This window comes from Antechinus flavipes, chromosome 2 (assembly GCF_016432865.1).
Source record: "Antechinus flavipes isolate AdamAnt ecotype Samford, QLD, Australia chromosome 2, AdamAnt_v2, whole genome shotgun sequence".
Taxonomy (NCBI): domain Eukaryota; kingdom Metazoa; phylum Chordata; class Mammalia; order Dasyuromorphia; family Dasyuridae; genus Antechinus; species Antechinus flavipes.
Window position 1 is genome coordinate 513,643,880 of NC_067399.1, and position 27,145 is coordinate 513,671,024.

Here is a 27,145-nt window from a genome sequence, read left to right on the forward strand (position 1 = left end):
TGTCAATGCTGTAAAACTACCTATGCATATAACTTGTAAATAAAAAGCTATATTAAAAAAGAAGAATCTTCTACATCTTCTACAAGTAGCCTTTTAAAAATATTTCTTGGTTGATCAATAAATTTCCTGGGTATTCACAAAGGTCCTTTTAGATCAGGGGTTTGTTAGTCATCAGAATAAACTCCAAAATCTCAAATATTTTTGAAATAACTTTATTAGATTATTTAGTAAGAAGAGAGGCAGAAAGAAGGTGTGTGTAATTCCTTCCATAAGTCTTTAGAGGTTATAGTATATAGAATCCAGACAAGGACATTTGCCTGATTGGCCTCCTGTAGGCAATAGGTAGTCTTCAGGAGGACAGATTAAAATATGTATCAGCAGGTAAGGTAATTTGGGAAATACAAAATATAAGCTTTGAGTGTAACAAAAACAAACACTGGGTGGGACCTAAGCATTCCTTTTAATCATCTGGCTTCCCTGGAGCATCTCTGGGATCAGCCTGACCTCTACAATAATCTTCTGGGTTACATAATTTTCTAGCCATATAAAATTAGTTCAGCAATACTGATAAATAAGATTTTCTAAGAAATATAATAAAATAATTCCCTACAGGTTCTTAACCTTTTGTGTGTGTGTGTCATAGACTTCTTTGGTAATCTGGACCCCTTTTTAGAATAATGATTTTAAATGCAAAAATTATACTAGATTATTAAGGGAACCAATTATAATGAAATAGTTATAAAAAACAAAGTAAGCAACTTCATAGATTTCAAGTTAAGAAGTACTACTTTAAGCAAAACTCTCTTTTCTTCCTCTTAAGAATAATCCATCAATAAGCATTCATTTAACGCTTACTATGTACCATGAACCACATGGAGTATTAAGGATATAAAGAATGCAAAAACTATCTGACTGAAAGGAGCTTTCATTTTAATGATTAAAATGACATATTGAAATAAAAAACAGATAAGATAAATGCAAAGTAGATGTAAGATAAACTTAGAGGGGATAAAACCAGCAGCTGAGGGAAGGTGGGAGGAGCAAACCAGGAAAGGTCTCCTAGAGGAATTAATGCTTGAAATGAATCTTAAAGTAAGCCAAAGAAAATAAAGATTAGAAGTTAGGAGGAACAGGCATAGGAAACAGCTAGTACAAAAGCACGAAGAGGAAAGATAGGCTGTTATATGTAGGAAACCACAAGTAGGTCATGTGATAGGATTGGGTCATCCTACTTTGTGATTAGGATGACCCAATCCAACCACACTCTACTAAATTTAAGTAGGATGTCTAATTTTTTTTTAATTATCCTTTATTTAAGCATTCCTTTTAAAAAATTAAATTCTCAGTTCTCTCTTTCTTCTCCTATTCATTGAGAAGGCAAGCAAAAAAAAGTAGGTATGATGAGAAAGCAAACAATATGGTATCAATTTTACATGTGAATACATGCAAAATATATTTCCACATTAATTATGTTGCAAAACAAAAAAGCAAGAAAATTAAAGTCAGTGAAAAAATGTTTCAATCTGCAGAATTCATTGGTTCTGGAGGGGGGTAGCATTTTTCATCAGGGGATCTTCATAACTGTTTTGGATCATAATATTAATCAGAGTAGCTAAGTCTTTTATAATTGATCATCATTACAATGCTCCTGTGTCTGTGTACAATATTCTGGCCCTGTTAACTTCCTTTTGCATCAGTTCCTCAAGTCTTCCCAGGTTTTTCTGAATCCATTCCCCTCATCATTTCTTATAGCACAATGGTACTCCATCAAAACCATAAATCACAACTTGTTCAGCCATTTCCCAATTGAAAGGCATTCCTTCAATTTCCAATTCTTTGCCACAATAAAAAGAGCTGCTATAAATGTTTTTCCCCTGAGACAATTAGGGTTAAGTGACTTACCCAGGATCACACAGCTAAGAAGTGTTAAGTGTCTGAGGTCACATTTGAACTCAGGTCCTCTTGATTTCAGGGCTGGGTATAAATGTTTGTACACAAAAGTCCTTTTCCTTTTTCTTGGATCTCTTTAAAATGTGAGTTTAGCAATGGTATTGCTGGATCAAAAGCTATGCACAGTTTCATATAGGATGTATAATTCTCAAATGATTTTTAAATTATTATAGCTTTTTATTTACAAGATATATGCATGGATAATTTTTCAGCATTGACAATTGTCAAATGATTTTTAACTAGGATTTTGAACACTGTATTCCTGCTGAGGAAATAAAATTTAAATCAATCAAAAATTTTAAATCAATTGTTCAATTTTTGATGAAAACATTGATAGCTCAGAAATCAAGCAATACTTAACCAAAATTAACTGTAAAGGACATATGAAGAAACAAGTTATTTGAATCCAGAGAAAGAACTGAAAGTTGAAGTGTTAATAGAATGATTTTGTGTGTGTATAGTGGTAGCCATCTTTAGGATGGGGATGGGGGAGGGGAAGAACTTACATGATAAATGTTTTACTTAAAAGAAATAACAAGTTGCACATAATAGATTTGCAGTTTCATGTGCAATCATCTTTTATTTAAAAAACTACTTTTTTATTCGATAAACTAAAATATATAAATAATTTTAAAAGACTTTAACCAATATTAAGAATCAGAGATTGTTTTATTATTTTGTTGATTTCTAGACTTAAGAAAACAATATATAAAATATGAATAATGCAGATCAAACTTAATGTATGAATGCATTTTTTTCAGAGAGCCAGTTGTTAAGCATCTAGCAGCACATTATTTGTATACATGTATAAAATATGTGTGTTTGTGTGTGTGTATGTGTATACAACTAGACCCAATTTGTACAAATAATGAATCCCATGAAGTAATCACATGTACCCAAATTCACATTACATGTTTCCTTCCATTGGATTGGAAGCAATGACCATATTTTATGTAATTATAATTTCAAAGAGCATGATCTTTTTCAGGAAAAGTACTAACTACACTTACTCCTTCTTCAACACCTAAAGTTGAGACTTTGAATTCAAGTGTAAGACTTGACAATTATTTTATTAAATTTTTCTTTTCTTTTTTTTTTAGATTCATCTCAATAATCTATCCTGTCAAGATTTTTATAGTTCTAGATTCAGTCACAGAGTGTGTTAATTATCTCTCCTAATTTTGCATCATCTACAAATTGATTATGCTTCACCTTAGTACAGGAACTATACTCTCTCTTTCCCAGAGATTAAATTCAAGAATCCTCCCTCTTCTCCCAGAAGTCTAGATCTGAAAAGATTAATATTAAGGAACATTACGGCATAGGGGATATAGCACTGGACACGAAGTCAGAGAAACCTGAATTCACAAGAGAGCTATAGATATGATAACCACTTTAATATAAAAAGAAAACAACAGTGAATGATTTCAGAACTCTGATCAATGCATTGTAAAATGGTGACTATAGAAGATTAACACTGAAGTGGTCTCTTGCTTCTTTGCATAGAGGTAGTGAAGGGTAAGCACAGAATGAGCCATACAATATATTGATTTGTTTTGCTTGACTATAATGATTTTTGTTACAAAGGAGGATTTTATTTGGTGGTATAAAACCAGTAGGAAGTTATAATATAAAAAGGAGCATCAATAAAACTTTTAAAAAACATTTTTTCTAAAAGAAAATTAGGATTTAGATTCTGCCTTTGAGGCTTAGTAGGTTTGTAATACAGAGTAAGTCACTTAATTCCTCTGAACTTGTTTGTTCATCTAGAAAAAAAGGTATAATAAAAACCCACCTAATGGGGTAACTGTGAGGATCCAAAGAAATATGTAAATATAGAGAAAACTCTAAAGCTCTGGATGAATGTTTGTTGATAACACTGGTGAATGCCTCTCCTACGCCACTATTTCAGGCAGATCCTAGCCATGCTTCATTTTCCCCCTTCAACTTTTTGTTACTTTGCCACCCAGAATAGATGCAAGGTTCTATAGCTCTGAAAGAAACTCCCTGTGATCTTGATGGTCTTAGCTGATAAACGAGGATCTCATCTGGCTTAATATATTGAATATGCCTCAGTCATCTTGGCTTTACTCCTGGAGAAATATCTAAGGGTATGAGTGGACTGCAATATGGTCTTGGGTTAAATTAATAATCAATTAGCCAACAAACATTTATTAAGAGCCTACTATTTCTCAAGCTCTGTACTAAACAATTGGAATATAAAGTAAAGTAAAAAAACAAGCAATTCCTACTCAACAAATTAATCAACAGTCAACCAGTAAACATTTATTAAGAGTTATGTAGTACCTGGGCAGCTAGGTGGTGTGGTGACAGAATGCCAAGCCTAAAGTCAAGAAGACTCATCTTTCTAAAGTTCAAATCCAGCCTCAGACACTTCCTAGCTGTGTAACCCTGGGCAAGTTACCTAACCCTATTTCCCTCAGCTTCCTCATCTATAAAATGAGCTAAAGAAAAAAATGGCAAGCTACTTCATATCTTTGTCAAGAAATGGGACCACAAGGAGGAATCTGTACAATAACAACTTGTTCCAAGTACTGTAAGTACCATTCTCAAGGACTCATGCTAACTGGAGAAATAATATCTATGCACAAAGATAAAGACAATATAAATTGGGATCATCAGAGGGAAGGTGCTAAGATTAAAGAGAATCAGGAAAGGATTCATGCAGAAGCACATTGGCTGAAACTTGAAAGAAGACAGGGAGAAGCGCAGTGTCCAAGAATTAGGTGATACAATCTCTCTCTTGGTTAGACTACATCTAGAGGAGTTTGGAGTGTCCCAGGTTAGGAAGGGATAAGCCAGAGAACATTCTGGAAAAAGCAATCAGTATGATAAACGGTCTTTTGTCTAAATCACATTAGGACCACTTTAAAAAAAAAAACTTGAAGACTCAAAGAGAACAAGATATCTGAAGGGCTGCCATGAGGAACAGGAATTAGATTTATTCTGTTTGTCTCAAGAAATAGAACCAGGAGCAATAGGGAGAAGTGTCAAAAAGGCAAATTGAGAAAATATCAGAAACAAATTCCTAAAAAGTAGAGCTATCCCACAGTTGAACAAGCTGCCTGGGAGGTAGTGGGTGCCCATCACTGGAGGTCTTTCATTAGAAAATGTGTGACCACATATTGGGCATATTATAGAGGGAATTAAGAGGGGAAAGGGAATAGGACTAGAAGTCACTTTCTACTTCAAAATTCTGTGACTTGGTGATCATAAATCACGGAGTCCATAATTTTACAAGTGAAAAGAATACACTCACAGAAATGAAAGTCACTTTCCCAAGATGTTATGAACAACAAGAAGAGCCAGGATTGGTGGAAGGAGAGTGATCATTCCTACCTCCCCTCAACTATAAGAGTCTGGATACTTTCTCTTTGAACAAGAAGAAACAAGGGCAATGTATTAAACAACTAAATTATCGGATCATGAAATTATTTTCAATTCTTATAGTCTGAGTATAGGAAACTAGGAAATTGCTTGTGAATCAAATGCAAACTTGTCCTACTTTAGGAAAAAAAGGTAAGTTTTGGTAAAAAAAAAAAATTATAATTGCATAAGACTTTTGGGACATCCTGTATAATATACCAAATTGCAAACTTATAATATAAATCCATTTGGGAGTTATTGGTCACATTAGGATAGTTATACAGATATGTTGCCTGGAAAGGGAGAAAAGGTGAAATTCTCACATTATACTTTGTTCAGAAACAGTACAAGTCTAACTTTCCTCATACACTGAACTCCAATGGGCACACTGCCCAGAAACTTTACACAATCTAAACAGCCCATCTTCTTCCTCCAAATCTCTGAAATCATTATCAAATGTAACACCTATACAATTAAACTTTCTCAAAACTAATGTTATGTTTTGACCAAAACAAGGAGAGAAAACTTTTAGTCCCAATGATGGAAAAAGTAACAGTCAAGAGGTTTGGGATGAAATTGGGTCTTTGTTATCATTAAGTTATAATGAATCTCAGGAGAGCCCAGTCCTACCAATCAAGAATGGGGAACAGAACCCTGGGAGGGTCAACATTTGACTTGTGTACTTCAATGTTTCCATGGAAACAAAGTAGCACTCCAAATACTACAGAACTGGTACTTGCTCCACAGAGAGACTGCCTATTTCATAAATATCTCATATACATTTCCCATCCTTTGTGCACAATGCATCACTACATGTACAAGAGTCATTTATCAACAAGTTCCCAGGAGTCCACCTGGGGATAAACTAAATAAGCTTCCATCAGCCAAAGTCAACCTGTGACCCAGGAGGAAAGAAAGAAGGATTTGTTGTCAAAATGAATATGTTTACTCTTCCTGTCCATTTCTACACCAAGTTTCTTCTCTGGAAGCACAAGAAGGCATTTAGAGGAAGGAACTAGGGGATAATGCTATGATGGGTCTGACTGAGAGGAGAGATCCAGAGACTGTATTTTCTTTGCTATAAAGCTACTTATAGGATGTGATTTTAGTTAATTAGTCACATATGAAGCTGAAAATAGAGTTGCTAGAAAATAAGCCTCTGAGAGATATGAAAAAAGACACAATCTGATTTTGTTTAGATTCTGCATATCACATATTAGCTCCTGGAGTTGGCAATGAGAATCGGATGTCCCCTCCAACTCTGAGTACAGTGCTTACTACCAGCAGTTCTAGTAGACCCCAAAAGTGATCTGAGCATTTGTCCAGTGACAGGTAATTTAAACTCAATGCCCATTTTAAGGTGAATAAAGAGCAACACAGAGGTTGCCTGGTGACCTTAGAAAATCTGTCTTGTAGATTGGAGTCTAATAAGCCATACAGTCTATGAGTTAAGAAAATTTGAGTTCAAATCCTACCTCATATACTTACTCTTTGTATGACCCTGAGCAAGCCTCTTAATCTCTGTCTGTCTCACTTTTCCCATCTGTCAAAAAAGGATATTTATGCAGTCCCCTTACCAGAGTTGTTATAAGGGTAAAATATAATAATAATCATAATTTAATTTTGCAAACTTTAAAACAATACATAAATGTTAACTATCTGTTGTTACAGTGAAAACTCTAGCAAATTTGTTGATCATCAAGGGAATTTGTATGAATTGCTCTGCCAAAACTGTTCAGCCCTATCTATGTACCATATTACAATGTGTACTATGTACACAATTAATTAAATTCAAAGATTAAAATCCCTGAGTATCCTTACACAGAGAAGAAAAACAATAGCTTCTCCCACAGATACCCAGATGTGCCTTAAGATATGACAGGGCAAGACCACCTAGGGAGGGTATCTCAGGACTCCACTGAAGGACCTCCATTGAACAATCCACTCCCACTCAGCTCTACATAGAGCCAAAGCTGCATTTTTAGATTGGGAGAAGAGAAGGGTTCTCTTTTTCATCAACAGCCCATTGACATCTAGAACTCACTGTACTTGCTGGACACTTTCATCTTGTCAGTCAGAGTCCTGGAAAAAGGGAAGAATACCAAGGATTCCAGGGATGATGACTCCCTCATAGTCAGGTGAGCTCTCAAAAAGCTGTTTATTCATGATTTCTCAGTGAGATGAAAAGAACTAATCAGTTTATTAACTGGCATTGTGAATGAAAGAATGAAAAAGCATCTATTGAATCCTTATTGTACTCTCAGATTGTTCTCTTAAGTGCTCTTTCCCCAGAACTCTAGGATGAAGATTTGCATTTGGTCTATGTTTCTCTATGAACCTAAGGTCTGTTTCTAGCCATAAATAAATCCAACCCAGATTCTCATCATCTGTGTATACTTTTGTCTCCTCTGAAATATCCCCTAGAGTATGTAATCTTTTAAAATTAATCTGACCACATCTCTAACTTATTCTAATGACATTAAATTTTACTCCTATTGGAAATCTAGAAATCCTTCTAAATTATCCTCAAACTCAAATTTGATGATTAAAGATGTCAGGTCTACCATCTGATCCACCATTACTTTTAAAATCATTGACAAATATCATTTCTAGAATAGTGAAATGACATTTAACCACATTGTTCAATATTTACAAAATGCTCTTGGATTTTTAGAGATTAGAGATCAAATGATCTCCAATTATATCATATGTCAAACAAATGTGCATCAAACAAAATATTTTTCAATAGCCTGATAGTTGGTCTATCTACCACAGTTCTTTCTTTTCCTACTCTAAACAACCTCTATTTTAGTTTGTCAGTGATTTTTGAAAAGTCTCTGATCATGTCTCTTTCCTTCTGAATATATCTCAATATTTCCCTTCAGAATTAAGAATAAAATCCTCTATTTGACATTCAAAACCTTCTATATCTAATTTCCTTCTCCACTTTCCCAGGTTTCTCATGTCTTATACTACATATCACCACACACATTATGACTCAGTGTCATTGACCTTTTTGCTCTTCCTCAAACAAGATACTCTATCTCCTGACTTCAAGTATTTTCATGCCAGCCATGTTAAAAAATGTCTCCTTCCTCATCTCAACCTACTAACTTTTCTGGATTCTTCCAAGTCTCAGCAAAAATCTAGCTTTCTACAGGACACCTTTCCCAATCTGCCTTAACTCTAGTATTTTCCTTCTATTGATTAGTTCAAATTTATCCTGACTATAACTTGTTCACATGTTTCTCTCCCATTAAACTATAAACTCTTTAAGAGCAGTAAATATATTTTACCTTTTTTGGATTCTAAGTACTTAGGACAGTGTTTAGTGTATTGTAGTGCTAAATAAATCCTTGTTGATCAATGGATTTTTGCCCAATTTTTTCTTCCTTTGGAGTTATTTATAATTTGTATAGAATTATGCATTTCACATTTAAATTTTTAATTTCATCATTATTGTGTTTAACAGATATAGCAGGCAACAACAATTAATAGAAAAGTTAGAGAGGCATTCCTTCCCAAGTCTTTCATAAATATCCTTTGATATATCAGATTTGGAGAGAGAATGTTATGGAATTAAGAAAATATTCTTGTAGCATGAGGGAACAAGGGGAAAATGATTCAGCAAGTTGCGAGAAAAAAAAGCAGGGAAAAGTTGTTAAGAATACTCTTTTAAAAAATTAAGTAACAAGAACAACAGCAAAATACCCCCCCAAAATGTGTTTTCATTAGAAAGTTAAGGTCTTGTAACTAAGAGGAGTGGTAAGGGTTTAATCTAAAAAAAATTTTCACTCATCAGCCCAACTGTTATTACTAAGCTTAATATCACTCCACTTGACTACTTAAGTCAACATCAATACTCTGACAATAAGGTCCATGTGGGTTCCAATGTAAGAAAATACCCATGTAAGGCACAAACTTGAATGAGAGATCTAAAAGATGGGTGAGGTGAAAGGTGAGATGGAGGATGTTGCTACATATAAAAATAATGCAATCCTTCGACTTAAAAAGCTTCATTCTACTCTTGTTCCCTTCAGTTCTAGACCAAATATGATCCCAGAGCCTCATAGCCTCTCTTCTTAATGCCATGATTCTCTGACCCCAACATGGAGCATGGAGAACAGCACCACTATAACTGAGATCATTCTTCTGGGGCTCACAGATGCCTGTGAATTCCAGATGCCAATCTTCGTGGGGCTCCTCCTGACCTACCTTACCACACTGCTAGGGAACCTCCTCATCATTGTTGTCACGCTGATGGATCATCGCCTTCACACCCCTATGTACTACTTTCTCAGAAACTTTGCTGTTCTGGAGATCTGGTTCACTTCTGTCATCTTTCCCAAGATGCTGAACAACATCCTAACAGGGAACAAGACCATCTCCTTACTGGGATGCTTTCTGCAGGGTTTCCTTTACTTTTTTCTAGGAACCACAGAATTCCTTCTTCTAGCTGTGATGTCCTTTGATAGGTATGTGGCAATCTGTAACCCCTTGCGTTATGCTACCATCATGAGCAAAAGGGTCTGTGTGCAGCTGGTGCTCTCCTCATGGGTGGGAGGTTTCCTTCTTATCATTATCCCAAGTGGTATCACATTCCAGCAGCCTTTCTGTGGCCCCAATGTCATCAATCACTTTTTCTGTGATAATTTCCCATTGCTAGAACTGGTCTGTGCAGACACAAGCCTGGTGGAACTGATGGGCTTTGTTGTGGCCAATATCAGTCTGCTAGGTACCTTATCTGTCACTGCCCCCTGTTATGGCCACATCATCTATACAATCTTGCGTATCCCTTCAGCCAAGGAGAGGCAGAAAGCCTTTTCCACTTGTTCCTCCCACATCATTGTGGTATCCCTTTTTTATGGCAGTTGCATCTTTATGTATGTCAGGACAGGTAAGGGTAGTGAGGGAGAGAACCTGAACAAGGTGGTGGCCCTCCTCATCACTGTAGTGACCCCAATGCTCAACCCTTTCATCTATACCCTGAGGAACAAACAGGTTAAACTGGTGATTAGGGAAAAGGTGAGCAAGTGGATTTCCCAGGTCTGAGATGGAGTTGCACAGCTAGGAAAATTTGCCAGAGGTGCCACAACCTCTTTTGTTTCCCTAACACCACTGTCCTAGTTATCTCCTCCTCTCCTAACCCAGATATTTTTTTGTTCTCTTGACTTGGACCAGCTGCCAGATTGAGCTATTCTGAACACAATGCCCTCAACCCTTTTTACACATATTAAACCCCAAAAGTCTCTTACCCTTCTCACCCTGATGATTTTTTAGATCCATGGAAGTCAGGAGGCATAGAACACAGCAAAGTCAATACCACAATTGTGCTTTCTTCATGTTGTTGTCCATTTCCTATGCTCCTGCATCCTAAGTGTGGTTTCCTTCATTATAATTCTTTAAAACAAACCCAGTTATTACTGTTGCATTTGAAACTTTTGAGTGTATCATCATGTTGTATGTCTTTAAAACCTCATCTAAAGTAACTCAAATTGTTTTTACCTTCTGTGAGTTTATGATTTAAAATGTACAAAATTGATATGGTCCATTGGGTAAAATAAACATATATTGAACAAATTATCTTTTTAAATAATGTACCTGCATAAATTAAAATCAAGAGGGAGGGAAGTATATTTCATGGAGTAGAAGGTTAGTTAAGTTGGAATCACTCTCAGTTACAGTTAAGAATAGTCTCATTTGGAGTGGTTCAATGATTTTTAAGAGTGATATAAATAAATGCTATTAGTAATGATTCTCCCAAAAATTCCTTCTTTTGCCTCATTGCAAACGTATCTCCTCCATACCTGGAACACAGCAATTCCTTTTCTCCTTAAATTCACTGTTTAAAATTTGTAACATGTCTCAGCTCTCAACTCAGGTGTCACCTGTATCACACAAATCTATTCCCTCCTCCAGATGTTAGTTCTTTTTTCCTCCTTAGATTAACTTGTATCTGTTTTACCAAAGAAAAGGTGACATTATTCCCATCAAGCAAATTTCCTGAGGTCAAGTCATTTTTCTTTTTAGTTTTGTACCCTAAGTAAGAGGCAAAAGTAAGTGTCTTTTGACTTGAAGAATATGATTCCTAATTTCTTTCTCATAGGAAATGCCTTAAGCATAGTTACAAGCTGGAGCATCTTTGAGAATATTTATCATGTGGTGGAGATGATGAACTTTGGAAATAAACCAAGATGACAGAATGAAATCATCAGAAAATGTTCAATCAAGGCTTTTGAAGAGACTCACTATTTTAAACATTTCTTAAATTGAGAAATGAAGTTTTTTTGGTTGTTATTGTTCAATAGATATTTATATTCTTTTATAAGATTCTCAAAGAATCATGGGATGAACATTCAGAGCATGAAGGGACCTCTGAGACCATCTCTTTTGATGATTAAGTCCAATTTCTTTTTATAAATTAAGAACTTGGGATTCAAAGAAGTTACACGATTTGCCCAAGATCACACAAGGTTTTTCAGCAACCACTGAATTCAAATTCAGATTCTCTGACTTCAGATTGAGTATTTTTTCCACTGTACTATATTGCTGAGAGATGGACATTGAATGGTCATGGGAAGTTAAAGAAAACAACTTAGGTTATATTAGGAATAGACTGCAGTCCACCACAAAGATCAATTTTTCAATGCCCAAGCAGGAAATTATTAGGGAATTATTAAGAGTGTGTGACCTTAAGAATACAGATGGGGGAACAAATATAGTGATTAGAGGAAATCTCCTCTAATCACTATATTTGCCAGCCCCCTGCATTCAATCAGAGCTACTACAAAAGAAACCAAGTAGTTCTTTTATATAATGATGTAGATCTATGAAGTATGTGCAAATGAAGCAAGAGAGGCTTACAGGGAAACTCCACATAAAGGAGATATGGGGCTTCTGGAGAAAGGGAGGATACATCAATAGATAGATAGATAGATAGATAGATAGATAGATAGATAGATAGAGAAAGATAATAAATGAAGAGAGGGTAGGGGTGATAGATGGCTGATTTTTACCCTCAAGTACAGGCCATTTTCCAAAGGCTTTTTAAACATTCAATGTACAATGTAGGGTGTTTTTGGTTTACAAGAGGTCATTGACTGTATATATTATTTTCTAGCCCTAATAAATTGATAATTAATTACCCAGAAATTATGTCTCTCGGACTTTCATTTGTTACACAGCACTTAGCACAACTTGGAATTTAAATGTTTAATAAATGTTCTTTTTTTGTCTATCTCTAGTTTTGCCTCTCTCTCTCTCTCCATCTATCTACTCTCTTTTCATTCATCTATTACCCAAAATAGAAAAGCACATATCCTGAGAACTTGAGCAATCTCATCTTTAAGCAATGTCAGAGACTGAATAACCTAAAGGAACTGGTTTCTTAATGAGGAAATAGGAAGGAAAAACCTTAATCTTAATTTAATAATTGGTTATTAATATGAGTGAGAAAGAATCATTTCTTTCAGCAGGGGATACAAATTTAAGCAAACAAGATGGTCCCTAGTTTCATAGAGTTTCTATTCTAAAACAAAATATAAAGATGCTTTCATGTGGCTTGTTTAATAATCAGTGAAATTGTTCTTTATACATCTGGGACTTTTTCCTATAGCATAGTGATATCTCATTCATGCGTTTTATATATACATATATAGACACACACACATACATATACATATATATATTTATATTTATGAAAGATGTACTGGAGTTATCAGACACTGGTTCTCAAGGGCTGGTTATTAAATTTTCAGAGTAAGTATTTATCCTTCAGAAATCAGTAAAGCCCTTTTGGCTTCTAGGCCAATATGCTGTTTAATTGTAAGTGTTTAGAGATTTAAAAATAATAATAATAATGCAAGCCATGAATGCTTATATGAGTACAGAAGCAAGTGAGAAAAGCCTATATTTGAAATTACTGATATTCTCTTATTTTGGTAATATGTAGGTTATGCTTTCTGTTAAGATAGGATCATGCCTTTTTTGGTGATGAAACTGATAAAGCACTTTCCTAGTAATTCATATGTCACTGAGATTCCTTTAAGCCAATAATCATAGATCTTATCTTCCCACCCATTGTCACTTTCCAGTTTTACAGAAAAGCTAGAATTTTAGTCATCTTTTTTGCTATAAACATGCTGTATCATCTATTATATTCATCCATATGAAACTTTTCTGTTTCACGTTTGATCCAACTTGTACTTCTATTGTGTTGGCCTTCATTGTGATCATATAGATAAGCAAAAGTTTTCCACATTTGTCTTCTTTAGGACATCTCTTTCTCCTCTATTTTTACTTTCTCTTCTATTTTTTTTTCTTCCTAATCTCTGTGATGTAGTTTCTGACTAACATTGACTTGTTTATTTTGTTCTTTGCATTGCTTGTCCTTGTCCAACCTTTAGACTTTCATTTTAATTGTTAAGTAAGGGGATCAAGAATTTCTGATATATTTTTCTCTTTTGTTTTCCATTCTGAATGCTTTTTTAACTGGTGTTTTCTGCTCTGTACACTAAGTGCTGATATAATCTTCAAGTGTCTTCCATAGGTCTTTTATAGTTTTCTCAAGTTCCTTTTGCCATGCTGGTTTTTAAGAACTGTTTTTAGAAGGATTTCTAAGTATCTCACCTTTCTTCCTATGAGCTTTGTCACATTAGTTGCTATAGCACATATTAATATTTTTATATTATCCTGAATTAATTTTATATTATCTATTAAATATTTTGGGAAATGTATTCATTCATGGCATTTATAAAGATAGTAGCTTTCATAAATTATTCTATCTTGATACAATTAGCCTAATAGTTGGATTTGATCCATCAAAATCCAGAAGGTTTTTTTGAAATGTCACTTTAAGAATACCCATCTCCTTTTCACAAGCATGAGACAATGGTGGGTTTTTTTGGTCACTATTTCATTATTGGGTAGCATCTGGATATCATGTTGTACAAGTTTGCAATGATTTTCTTTTTCAAAAGAAGTTTTTATTGATGGTTTTGTTTTTATATAATCGTAATTTTCCACAATATCTCTCCCCCTGCTCCTCCAGAGAGCCAGTCCACAATACAAATAAAGACAAGGGGAGGGAGACAGAGAGACACAGAGATATACAGAGAAACAGAAAGAGAAAGAAGGAAAAAAATCAGTGTATCAGTTACAACTGATATATATAGTTACGTATATATATATGTATTATGTATATATATTTAAGTTATAACTGATAAATACATTAAAAAGAATCTGAAAATACATGCAATGTAAAAAACTTCTGAGTCTCTCACCTCTGCATAGAGGATATTTTCTTATATCTCTTTAGATGTATGTTTATTATTAATAATTTTTAAAATTCAGTTTTGAATTTTTGTGGTTTTTCTTTCCATTTAAATTATCATCGTGTTTTTTTTTTTTTTTTTTTTGGCTATGCTTACTTCTGTATCAGTCATGTGGATATTTCCATACTTCTCTATACTTATTACATTCATCATTCATCATTTCCTATAGCATAGTGATATCTCAATCATGTGTTTTATATATGTACATATATAGACACACACATACATATTATATATATACTATGTATTGGAGTTATCTCACACTGGTTCTCAAGGGCTGGTTGTTAAATTTTCAGAGTGAGTATTTATCCTTCAGAAATCAGTAAATGCTACAAATCCGGACTTGATTGATTGTTTATTGTTTGTTTAGACTTAAGAAAGTGAAGGAGAAAATGTCAATAACACATATTAAACTTAAAAGTATGTCTCACATACAGAGTTGTTAAACATTTTATTAGCACACTATAATGTGTATGTACATAGTTATATATGTATGTGTGAGTGGTATGGAGTGGGGCAGAGTGGAATGAGAGTGACAAGAGAGGGGAAGTATACAGCTAGATAATGTTCAGATAATGAACTTCATGTTGCTATTAAGCAAGAAGTAATAACTATATTTTTCACAAATATAACTTCAAATAGTACAAATTCTAATATATGCAACAATTTCACAGGATTTCTCCTAGCCCCTTACACACAAATACAAATACTCTCACACATATATGCATACACACAAAAGAATTCCATAAATATATATATATATATTACCACATACTTAAATACATATATATACTGTGTTGTGTATGTATGTATGTATGTTCACATTTTGTGGAGAGAAAGAGAAAGAAAAAGAGAGAGAGAGAGACAAAAAGTACTGTATTCCTATTGCTTAGAACAGTGTACCTGGCAAATATTAGACATTAAATAAATACTAATTTATTGATTGACTAATATTAATCATTGATTAATGACTAAGACCACATTGTAGTCCACCAATGACCTCAGATTTTTTTTCAGATAAATTACTATTTATCCAATATTTGAAGTTGATATTTTGAGCTCATATTGAAGAAGGAGGGGAACTGAGAACATTCAAACTGCATCAATATGTAGGATTTTAGGGTTATTCTATCAAATTTCACCTTCTTAGATTTGACCCAATGTTCTAATTTGTCAAGCTTTATTTTTTGATCTTGACTTAATCCTAATGTATGTTAATTATCTCTTCCAGCTTTACATTATCTATAAATTGATGATACATCTTGGGACAGAAACTCTGCTTCCTCTCTTTTAAGAGGCTGGAATCAAGAACTCCTTTTTCCAGAAATCTACATCTAAGAATACTTAGTGTTGGAGGAGATACCACATAATGAATATAGCACTGGGCTTAAAGTAACCAGTAGTTACAGGAGAGCTATTTACATGGTAACCATAATAATGTAAAAGAGAACAAAAGTCTAGTTGATGTAGTAATAAATAGTGTCTTCAGAGGATTAATACCAAAGCAGTTTCTTAACACAAAGATGGTAGACTATAGGCACAGAATGAGCCATATAATGTGTTCATTTGATTTTACTTGGTTTTATACTAATTTTTTTTTCTTACAAAGGCAGATTTTATTGGGGGAAGGATGAATGTGAAATAATTAGAAAATTACTAACGTAAAAAAGTATTAATAAAATATCAAAAAGTAAAATTTTTCTAAAATTAGATTCCACCTGAGATGCTTAGTAAGTTTGTTACACAAGACAAGGCACATAACTTTCTCTAAACTTCTGTTTCCTCATTTCTAAAATAAAGAGAGTGATAAACCCTCCCTCACTGGGTAATTATGAGGATCTAATGAGATATGCAAATAGAGGGAAAACCCTAAAGCTCTGGGTTAATATCTTTTGATGACTGGTGAATGCTTCTTTTCTATTTTAGACAGATCTCAGCCATGTTTCACTTCCACCTTCCACAACTTCTTTTCAGACACCTTTGACACCCAGACCAGACACAAGGTTCTGAGAGCATAAACTCTGAAGCTCTGGAGAGATCTCCCAGTGATCTTGATGGTCTATCTGATAATTGAATGTTTCATCTGACTTAATACATTAAGTATGCCCCAGCCAAGTAGCAAGACATCTAGTGGATAAAGCACTGGGCTTGAAATTAGGAAGACTCATCTTCCTTAGTTCAAATCTGGTCTCAGACACTTACTAGCTAGGCAAGACACTTAATTTGGTTTACCTCTGTTTCCTCATCTGCAAAATGGCAAACCTCTCCAGTATCTTTGCCAAGAAAATCCCCAAAGGGATCACAAAAAGTCAGAAATGATTAAACAACCAAATGATTGCCATGAGAAAATTTATTAGATTCATTCTGTTTAGTCTCAGGAAGTAAAACCAGGAGTAAGGAGAAGAGTCAAAAAGGCAAATTAAGGCTTGATTACTAGTCTCATGCACTATACTCCCAACCTCTTATTACAACCGAGCCTCTGTGATGGCCATACTGCCCAGATTCTGGGCATAATCTTGCCTATCATCTTCCTTCTCCAAATCTCTCAAATCATTACCAAATATAATACTATATAACTGAACTTTCTCAAAACTAATTGTATGTCTTAATCAAAACAAGGAGAAAAAACTTTTAGTCCCAAAGTTGGAAAAAAGTAACAGTCAAGAGGTTTGGGATGAGATTGGGTCCTTGTTATCATTAAGTTATAATGAATCTCAGGAGAGCCCAGTTCTACCAATCAAGAATGGGGAAAAGAACCCTGGGAGGGTCAACATTTGCTTGTGTACTTCAATGTTTCTATAGAAACAAAGTAGCATCCCAAATACTACAGAACTGGTACTTGCTCCACAGAGAGACTGCCTATTCCACAACTATCTCATACACATCTCCTGCCTTTTGTGCACACTTCATCCCTACATGTACAGGAGCAATTTATCAAAAAACCCTCAGGGGCCCACCTGGGGATAAACTAAATGAATCTCCATCAGCCAAAGTCACCCTGTGACCCAGGAAGGAAAGAAGGATTTGTTCCCAAAAATGCTTGCTCTTCCTACCCATTTCTACACCAAGTTTCTTCTCTAGAAGCAAAAGAAGGTACTTAGAGGAAGGGATCAGGGGATGATGCTATTATGGGCCTGGCTGGCAGGAGGGATCCAGAGACCGTATTTTCTTTGCTGTGAATTATTTATGGCATGTGATTTTAATTAACTAGCCATATATGAAGCTGGGGATGGAGTTGTTAGAAATTAAAGCAATTGAAAGATATGAAAACTAGATGCACGTAGGGAAAAAAAGATACAAGTTGATTTTTTAAAAGTTGTACATATCACATATTCGCTCCTGGAATTGGTGATGAGAATCAGATGTCCCCTCCAATTCTCTTGAGTACAGTGCTTACCATCAGCAGTACTAGTAGGAGCCTAAAAGTGACCTGAGTATTTGCAAGAATTACTTATCTCCCTTATGACAATAAAATGAAATATTTGTAAAGTATCTTACAAATCTTAAAATGCTAGATAAACTTTACCTATTATTGTTAAGTAGTATTATTATACTAAATATTCTAGCAAACTTATTGATTATCCAGAGAATCCTCATGGAATGCTATGTCAAGGTTATTCAACCTCATCTGTGCACCATTTCATGGTTATAATTGAATAACCCAAAGATTCTGACATCAGATTTGAGTAAAATCTTTGAGTATTCTTACACAGAGAAGGAAAATCATAGCCCCATAAATCATTCAGACGAGAATGAAATATTCCTTAAGGCATGACGGGGCAAGACCACTAGGCAGGACATCGCAAAAGGACCTCTACAACCTGAACAATACACTCTCACTCAGCTATACATGGAACCAAAACTGCATCTTTAGACTGAGAGAAGAGAAGGGTTCCCTCTCTTATTAACAGACGATTGAGCATCCAGAATACCCCCCACCCTACACCTGCTGAAATTTCTCTCCTCCTGTTAGTCAGAGCCCTGGAAAAAGGGAAGAATACTAAGGTGTCCAGGGATGGTGAATCTCTTCTTCACAGTCAAATGAGCTCTCACAAAGCTGTTTATTCATGATTCTGAATGAGGTGGGAAGAACTAAACAGTTTATCAACTGGCACTCAGCACGTATACCTGAAGAATGTAAAGTGCTGAGGTGTTATAATTATTGTTATTTGGAAGAATGAAAAAGCATCAACTGAACACTTAATATGGAATAAGGAGTAGCATTTAATTTATGTGTCTCTATGAACCTAAGGTCTGTTTCCAGCCATAATCAAATACAACCCAGATTCTCAATATCTTAAATGTGTACTTTTATCTCTTCTAAAATATCTTATGCAGTATATTATTTTTCTTTATTAACCTGACCACTTCTCTAATTTACTCTACTGACAATGAATTTCACTCTTATCAAAAAAAACTAAATGCCCTATTGAGCAGATTGACCTGAAAATTAACTTGATTAGACATAAACTTTACCAACTGGATCATTTATAAAGTCATTAACCAATATTATTGCTTTAATAAATGAACTTAACTTAAATTGCAGTTTTTCTGGGAATATTCAATAGTTTAATAATTTAACTATTTCCCCTAGTACAATTACTGTTCTTTTTTACATGCTACTTTTATACTTATTAGTATTGGAGAGGATAACCAAATAAACTTTATGTCAAATATACAGCACAATTTTCAAAATGCATCAATGAAAAGAAAATACTATTCTTATTTCTCAAATTTTATCTTCCTTCAGTTTTATATGTACCTTACATAGAATTGTGTTTTTCAATTTAAATTTTTTATATCATCATCATTATATTTAAGTCACAGCTAAATTAGAGAGGGCATTTCTTCCCAAGTTTTCATGAATGTCCTATGATATATCAGATTTGGAGAGAGATGGTATCCATGGCATAAAAAGAGGAGTCCTAGACCAATGAAAACTATGAGAAAAGATCATCAAACATCTTGAGAAAAATAAAAAGCAAAAATTTGTGAGAATACACATCTTATAAAAGGAACAAAAAAAAAAAGAAAACCCATTTTGCTTAGGAATGTCAGATTTTCTAAATGAGGGGATTGGTAAGGACAGCGATTTTCTACAAAATTTCATTCATCAGTCAAACTATTGTTATTAATCTTAATGTTACTCCTCTTAACAATCCCAGCCAATTGAAATTCTAACAAGATCCACAATCCAGGAAAATGTCCATATAAATCACAGACTTGAACAAGAGGTCTAGAAAATGGGTAAGGTGAAAGGTGAGTTGGAAGATGTTGCTACATATAAAAATAATGGAATCCTTCAACTTAAAAAGCTTCATTCTACTCTTGTTCCCTTCAGTTCTAGACCAAATGTGATCCCAGAGCCTCATAGCCTCTCCTCTTAATTCCATGACTCTCTTTTTCCCTAACAGAGAACATGGGGAATAGCACCACTATAACTGAGATCATTCTTCTGGGACTCACAGATGCCTGTGAATTCCAGATGTTGATCTTCGTGGGGCTCCTCCTGACCTACTTTGTCACACTGCTAGGGAACCTCCTCATCATTGCTGTCACCCTGATGGATCATCGCCTTCACACCCCTATGTACTACTTCCTCAGAAACTTTGCTGTTCTGGAGATCTGGTTCACTTCTGTCATCTTTCCCAAGATGCTGGACAACATCCTAACAGGGAACAAGACCATCTCCTTACTGGGATGCTTCCTGCAGTTTTTCTTTTACTTCTTCCTAGGAATCACAGAATTCCTCCTCCTAGCTGTGATGTCCTTTGATCGGTATGTGGCAATCTGTAACCCCTTGCGTTATGCTACCATCATGAGCAAAAAGGTCTGTGTGCAATTGGTGCTGTCCTCATGGGTGGGGGGTTTCCTTCTCATCATTATCCCAAGTGGTATTACATTCCAGCAGCCTTTCTGTGGCCCCAATGTCATCAATCACTTTTTCTGTGATAATTTCCCATTGCTAGAACTGGTCTGTGCAGATACAAGCCTGGTGGAATTGATAGGATTTGTTGTGGCCAATATCAGTCTGCTAGGTACCTTATCTGTCACTGCCTCCTGTTATGGCCACATCCTCTACACAATCCTACGCATCCCTTCAGCCAAGGAGAGGCAGAAAGCCTTTTCCACTTGTTCCTCCCACATCATTGTGGTATCCCTTTTTTATGGCAGTTGTATCTTTATGTATGTCAGGGCAGGTAAAGGCAGTGAAGGAGAGAACCTGAACAAGGTGGTGGCCATCCTCAACACTGTAGTGACCCCAATGCTCAACCCTTTCATCTACACCCTGAGGAACAAACAGGTTAAATTGGTGATTAGGGAAAAGGTGAGCAAGTGGATTTCTCAGGCCTGAACTGAAGCTGAACAGCAGGGAAAGTTCCTCACAAGAGGTAAAACTTCTTGCAGTTTCCTGAAATGATTATTTTTGAAGTCATCTTGGCTTTTCACCCAGATACTTTGGCTTTCTTCTCTTCAACAGCACTAGTTGCCAAACTGGACTATTCTCAAAGCAATGCCTCCAACACTTCTAATAGATACCAAACCCCATAAGTTTTCTGGACTTCTCACCTTCTTGGAACCTAGGGATTCTTACATGTAGGTAAGCACAACAAAGTCAACACTATTATTGTGTCTGGTTTTTTCTAGTGGCCTTACACATGCCTGTAATTTGATTACAAGCTTTTTCTTCATGATTCATTAAAACTGGATTTGAAACTTTTGAAACTGGCATATATCATTATCTAAAGCATTTTTGTTGTTTTTGTCTCAAAAGCCTCATCTAAAGAAAATCAAATTACTTTTGCTTTCTGTGAGTTTATGATTTAAGATATACAAAATTGACCTTATGTTAACATGCAAAGGTTAAATGGGCAAAATGTACAAATATTGAACAAATTTTCTATATAAATAATTTATCCAGATAAATTAGGATCAAGAGGGAACTATTTTTCATGGAGTAGAATGTTAGGTTGGAATCATACTCTCAGTAATAGTTAGAAAATTTTTTTAATGGAAAGGTTCATTTATTTTTAAAATTAGTATAAAAAAAGAGTATTAAAGGGAAGCTAGATGGTGCAGTGGATAGAATGTTGGCTCTGAAGTCAGGAGGACCTGAGTTCAAAATCCAGCCTCAGACACTTAATAGTTCCTATCTGTGTGACCCTAGGCAAGTCACTTAACCCCAATTGCCTCAGGAAAAAAAAAGAGCATGAATATTATTACCCAAACTGTCCTAATTCCCAATGATTCCTCCCTGCAATCAATCAAAGTATCCCCTATGCTTGAAACATAGTAATTCCTTCTCTTCTAAAATCCATATCTAACATATCTCAAAGAATGCAATAGAATATTATTTGGAATATGAAAAATATAAAATCTACTATTCTAGCACACCTATTCCCACTCTATACTTTAAACTCCAGAGTCACTTTTCACACGTTCGCAGATTTTAGATACTTCATTTACTAAGTTCCATAATTTATTTAACATAGGGAAGAGGGACAAAAAAATTAAATTCTCCTCCACAGAGCCATACATGTTCAGCAAACTCTCTAAGTCTCCTCCTGCTTACATAGTTCTTCATATGTGGCTGGGGAACTACTAAAATATCTTTTCATATCATAAAAGAGAAATAATCCATACCAGGGAAAACCAAAAAAGATTTGCAAGAGAAGCCATATTTCCCACAAGGAGTCAAGTCTTGCGAATGAGGATCAATCTGGATCATCTTTGCAGTGCAAGTCTCCAAAAAGAGCAATGGATCAGGGGTACCCCATCACCTCAGAGAAGTATAGATGACCTTTGACTGTGACTTCTGGCCTTCCATGACCTACATGGTTGGCAATTTAGAGTTTGAATATCAAAGTCATCTGCCATTCAGGTATATGACAATCAACTAGTACAACTCCAAGTCATCGATCTTTGGTTACTAAAAAGGGTAAGAGAAGAAAGACATAGGCACCTTATATTGGATACCAGCATCCCAGTCAGTAAGTAAGGGAATAAGCACTTATTAAGCATCTGCTATATATCAAGCATTATGCTAAGCACTGGGGATACAAAAAGTAAATTGGCAAAATATAGTCCTTGTTCCCAAGGAGCTCACAAAGGGAAGGCAAATAACTATGTTTAAACAAGCTATATACATCATAAATAAGATATAATCAGAGGGAATACTTAATAACTCCTATCATAAAACATCACCATGAAAATATTGTTGTACAACTTCAATATAGCCTACTTTCTTACTCCTCTTGTTCAAATCTTGGTTTAGTTCATCTCTTCTATCCTATCATAAAGCTTCCAGCCCACTTCAATTTCATGCTTACTATTAAGTGTGGGAAAGTCAAATATTAGATATATACTACCTGTATCTTTCTTTAATCATCATCATCTCCATGGTCCTAGGAGAAGTAGTAATAATTCAAATAAATGAGAAAACAATATGTAGACCAAGATCACAATCTTATTACCATGTGTTTCCTTTATTATTCATATTTTCCCCTTTCTATCAAAGTGAACCACTAAAAAAAACTTGCATAACAATATCACTTCTGCTTAGTATTGTACTGATAAATGTTTAACAATCAGCTCTCTGGAAAAGAAAAACATACTTCCAACATACTTTAAAATTTGATCTGCATTATTAACATTTTTATATTACTTTTCAAAGTCTAGACAATCAAAAATACTAAATAAAGCCCTGATTTATAGCATCTGCCAATTTCCAAATGTTCACAATGAAAATTTAACTATTAGCTCTTGTAAGTCAGTACAAGATGGTTTCAAGACACTCCTGCATCTGCTTCTGTACTCTTAATTGAATTTCATATAAATATTTTCTATCATACTTGTGTCTTCTAGGTCCTAAGCTTCTTTATCTAAGAACTTATACTTCAATACTTTGAGATTATGTAGCAAAACTAGTTCTTGGACAAAAGATATAGATACAGTCTATCACTGACCTCATACTTGAAACAATTCCATCTTGGTGGAACCCACAAGAGTCTGTGCTCTGTGGGCATTGTCTTTGAGAGAACAGGATCACTTCTGTATCATGATGAGATATCCTAGTAGAACTTCAGTAGGGACTTCACAAAAGAATATGGTCCTAATATACAATTACATCCAGCTCCTTTTTCTTTCCCCACTTTCAAGTATTCTTTTCCTTTTGGATATATTCTTTTCTACCCTCATTCAAGGTGAGAATCCCATAATATCACCAATACCTATGAGATAAATGTTTCTTCTTGCTTTGTAATTTCTCATTTATCCCATTGACTCAAATGAACTTATGGTCTCATTATCTCTCTAGATAATATCACTTTTTAATACATTCCCATCTATCTGGTGCAATTCTCATTGATGTTTTGCCATAACTTGAACCCAGAAGGTCCTCACCTAACATATTAGGGGTCTTTGATGTTTTTGCTTTCTCTTGATGTCACAGGAATATAAATGGCACACACAGATTGTCCAGTGGTTGTCCCTTGCTCTTAGCAATGATCAACCAATCTTTTTTTTCCCCTGTATTTTTTTACTCCCTTTTTACTTCTTCTTCTTGTTGTTGCAGCCTGATCATATCCTCCACATTCCTCTCTCTTGCTCTTTTTTCTTCCTTTCTATTCCTTTCTTCAAATAGCACAATCTCATCTACAAAAAAGAAGCATCTGGAAGATATTGTAATCTATAAGCAATTCTTTAACTTGGAATCTGTGCTAGATTCTCCTTATTGACAATGGCAAATGCTTTTGGGAGGGAAGGGAATAATTGTTTATATAGTGCCTACTATGTGCCAGGCACTGTGCTATGTGCTTTACAGATATTATACAACATTTAATTTTCTCTCTATTTTATACCTCAGCAAACAGATATTAATGATCAGGGGCTCATCAATAAGCATCATTGATAATTGCTATCATTCCTATAGCACTTTAAAGCTTGCAAAGTGCTTTACATATATTATTTTATTTGATACTCACAACAACTTGTGAGGTAGATGCTATTATCATCCCCATTTTACAGATGAGGAAACAAAGTCTGAGAGAAGTCAGTTATGAAGATGATATTCATGAAACAAGGTTATTTCTGTTTTATGTTTTTCAAGGAATTTTACCTATTTTTGATATATACTCAAAGAAACCTTCTTGAAGAAAAGCATTTTAAGTAGTATTTTGTTCTACTGAATCAAATGTTTTTTTAAATAGTCCAAGAAGCACAATGAGATATTATCAACATCTTTTCATTAATTGTCTCTTTGTAAAGATATAACTTGCTGTGGAATGTCACTTCTATTTCCATCTAATACCTTACTAAGGACACCCTTGATGCATGCAGATTGTCCTCATAAAAGTTTTATGTAGATTAAAGAAGATATAAATCTATAATTACTAAGCTTCCCTCAGATGTCTTTTTTGGGATAATAACTGGGACTATTTTCTTCTCACCTTTGGTATTTTCACTCCTTGAAAATCAAACACACTCAAAACCTCCAACATGGAGCTCCTCTGTTTCCCCTTGGACCTCTCTATCTGCTTTGCTGATCTTTGTTCTCTTCAGGACTATTTGTACCTCTTTTAGAAACATATCTGGGAAAAAAAAACCCAAAATAAATAAAAATTGATAAGGATGGCAAAAAAAAAAGGAAACAGCAATATACACATCTGAGCTGATATTAAAATCTAAATATGGTGGTTCAAAAGTTCGTAATAATGAAAAGATTTTTTTCAAAGAATATTTTAGAAACTTTTCCATCTTTTTTTTAGTTGTCTTTGTTTCATTTTCATCTTTTGATACTGTCAGAGTGATTTTGTTTAGCTAAGCCTCTTAACAAACTTTCTTTTCCTTGTCTCTCTATTATTTTTTTCTGTTTTATGAGATGATTCTATTCATAATATTCCCTCTCAACTCAACATTTTAAAAATAAGTATACATTCTAAACCAGTGTTGTCAGTGACTGCCATATTTACTTTTGAAATAAGTAAAATGTTTACTGGCCAAGAAGGTTTTGATAAACTCTTTGGGTTTCTTCATTATAGTCACTGATTTGTATAACTCCTATATAAAATTAATTCAGTGTCAATGTTTGTTTTTTTCCCCTAACCCATTAGAATGTGAGCCACTTAAGAATGAGGATTATGTTTTTGCTTTGCTTTGTATCCCAAACACATAGCACTCTTGCTGGCACATAATAAGCACTTAATAAATGGTTAGCATTTATAGAGATCTTTAACATTTACAAAGATATTCACAAATATTGTCCCATTTTATTCTCACAACTACTCTGGGAAGTACGTGCTGTTATTATTTTTACAGACAAGTAAACTGAAACAGACAAATGTTAAATTATTTGCCCAGGTCACATAACAAGCAACTATAGAACTCAGTACTTCTTGACTCCATGTTCAGCTTTCTTTTTTTTTCTTTTCTTTTTTTTAATTTATTTTTTTCTGGTTTTATGCATACATTCTTTAAAAAAAAAAACACACATTTCCTTATGAATCATATTGGGAGATAAAAATCAGAACAAAAGGGAAAAACGTAAGAGAAGAAAAAAACAAGAAAAAGGGGAGAGGGGGGAAGTGAACATAGTATGTGCTGATTTACATTCATTCTCCCTATTCTCTCTCTGGATGTGGATGGCATTTTCTATCCAAAGTTATTGGGATTGCTTTGGATCACCTAACCACGGAACCACCAAGAAGAACCAAGTCTTTCAAATTGATCATTGCACAATCTTGCTGTTACTGAGTATAATGTATTCCTGGTTCTGTTTGTTTCGCTCAGCATCAGTTCGTGTAAATTTCTTCAGGCCTTTTATAATTTAAAATAAACTTTTATAGAACAATTTTATTGAACAATAATATTCTATTACTTTCACATACCATAACTTATTTAGCTATTCCCAAATTGATGGGCATCTATTCATTTTTCAATTCTTTGCCACCACAACAAGAGCTGCTACAAACATTTTTGTACATATGGGTCTTTTTCCCTCCTTATGATTTATGACCCAATAGTGACACTGCTGGATCAAGGGATAAGCCCACAGGGCATAGTTCCAAATTGCTTTCCACAATGATTGCCCCATTTCGCAACTCCAGCAACAATGCATTAGTGTCCCAGTTTTCCCATATCCCCTTCAACATTTATCATTATCTTTTTCTGTCATATATCTGCTTTCTTTTTTTAATATGTCTGCTTTTAAAAATTATTCTTTCTTATAGCTTTATATTAATTTTTACCTTTGCTTTAAAAAGTAAGTGGTCTGAAAATACACAGACAGCTAATTCAGGAATGACTGTCAGATCAGTATTCAATTACTTCCTGTATATTTAAATACACTTAATTTCATTTTTTAAAAAATGTTATTCAACATTCAACATGTCTAGTTTTTTTTTTGTATTCTTTTGTATTCATAATGCTTAGATAAAAGGTTTCTGTGAAATCTTTAAGTCTTTGATCTCTCCCATTCC

The 27,145-nt window shown here is 34.5% G+C and overlaps 2 protein-coding genes across 2 annotated transcripts; both read left to right on the forward strand.

Annotated features, from left to right (window-relative positions):
• The first annotated feature begins 9,401 nt into the window (after positions 1–9,401).
• LOC127547103 (olfactory receptor 49-like) lies at positions 9,402–11,268 on the forward strand. The gene has a single exon (XM_051973936.1). The coding sequence runs from the start codon at positions 9,454–9,456 to the stop codon at positions 10,387–10,389; it is 936 nt and encodes a 311-aa protein (XP_051829896.1). The 5' UTR covers positions 9,402–9,453; the 3' UTR covers positions 10,390–11,268.
• An 8,820-nt stretch (positions 11,269–20,088) lies between these two features.
• Positions 20,089–21,024, forward strand: LOC127547104 (olfactory receptor 49-like). The gene has a single exon (XM_051973937.1). It carries the CDS (start codon positions 20,089–20,091, stop codon positions 21,022–21,024), a length of 936 nt encoding a protein of 311 aa, XP_051829897.1.
• The last annotated feature ends 6,121 nt before the right edge of the window (positions 21,025–27,145 follow it).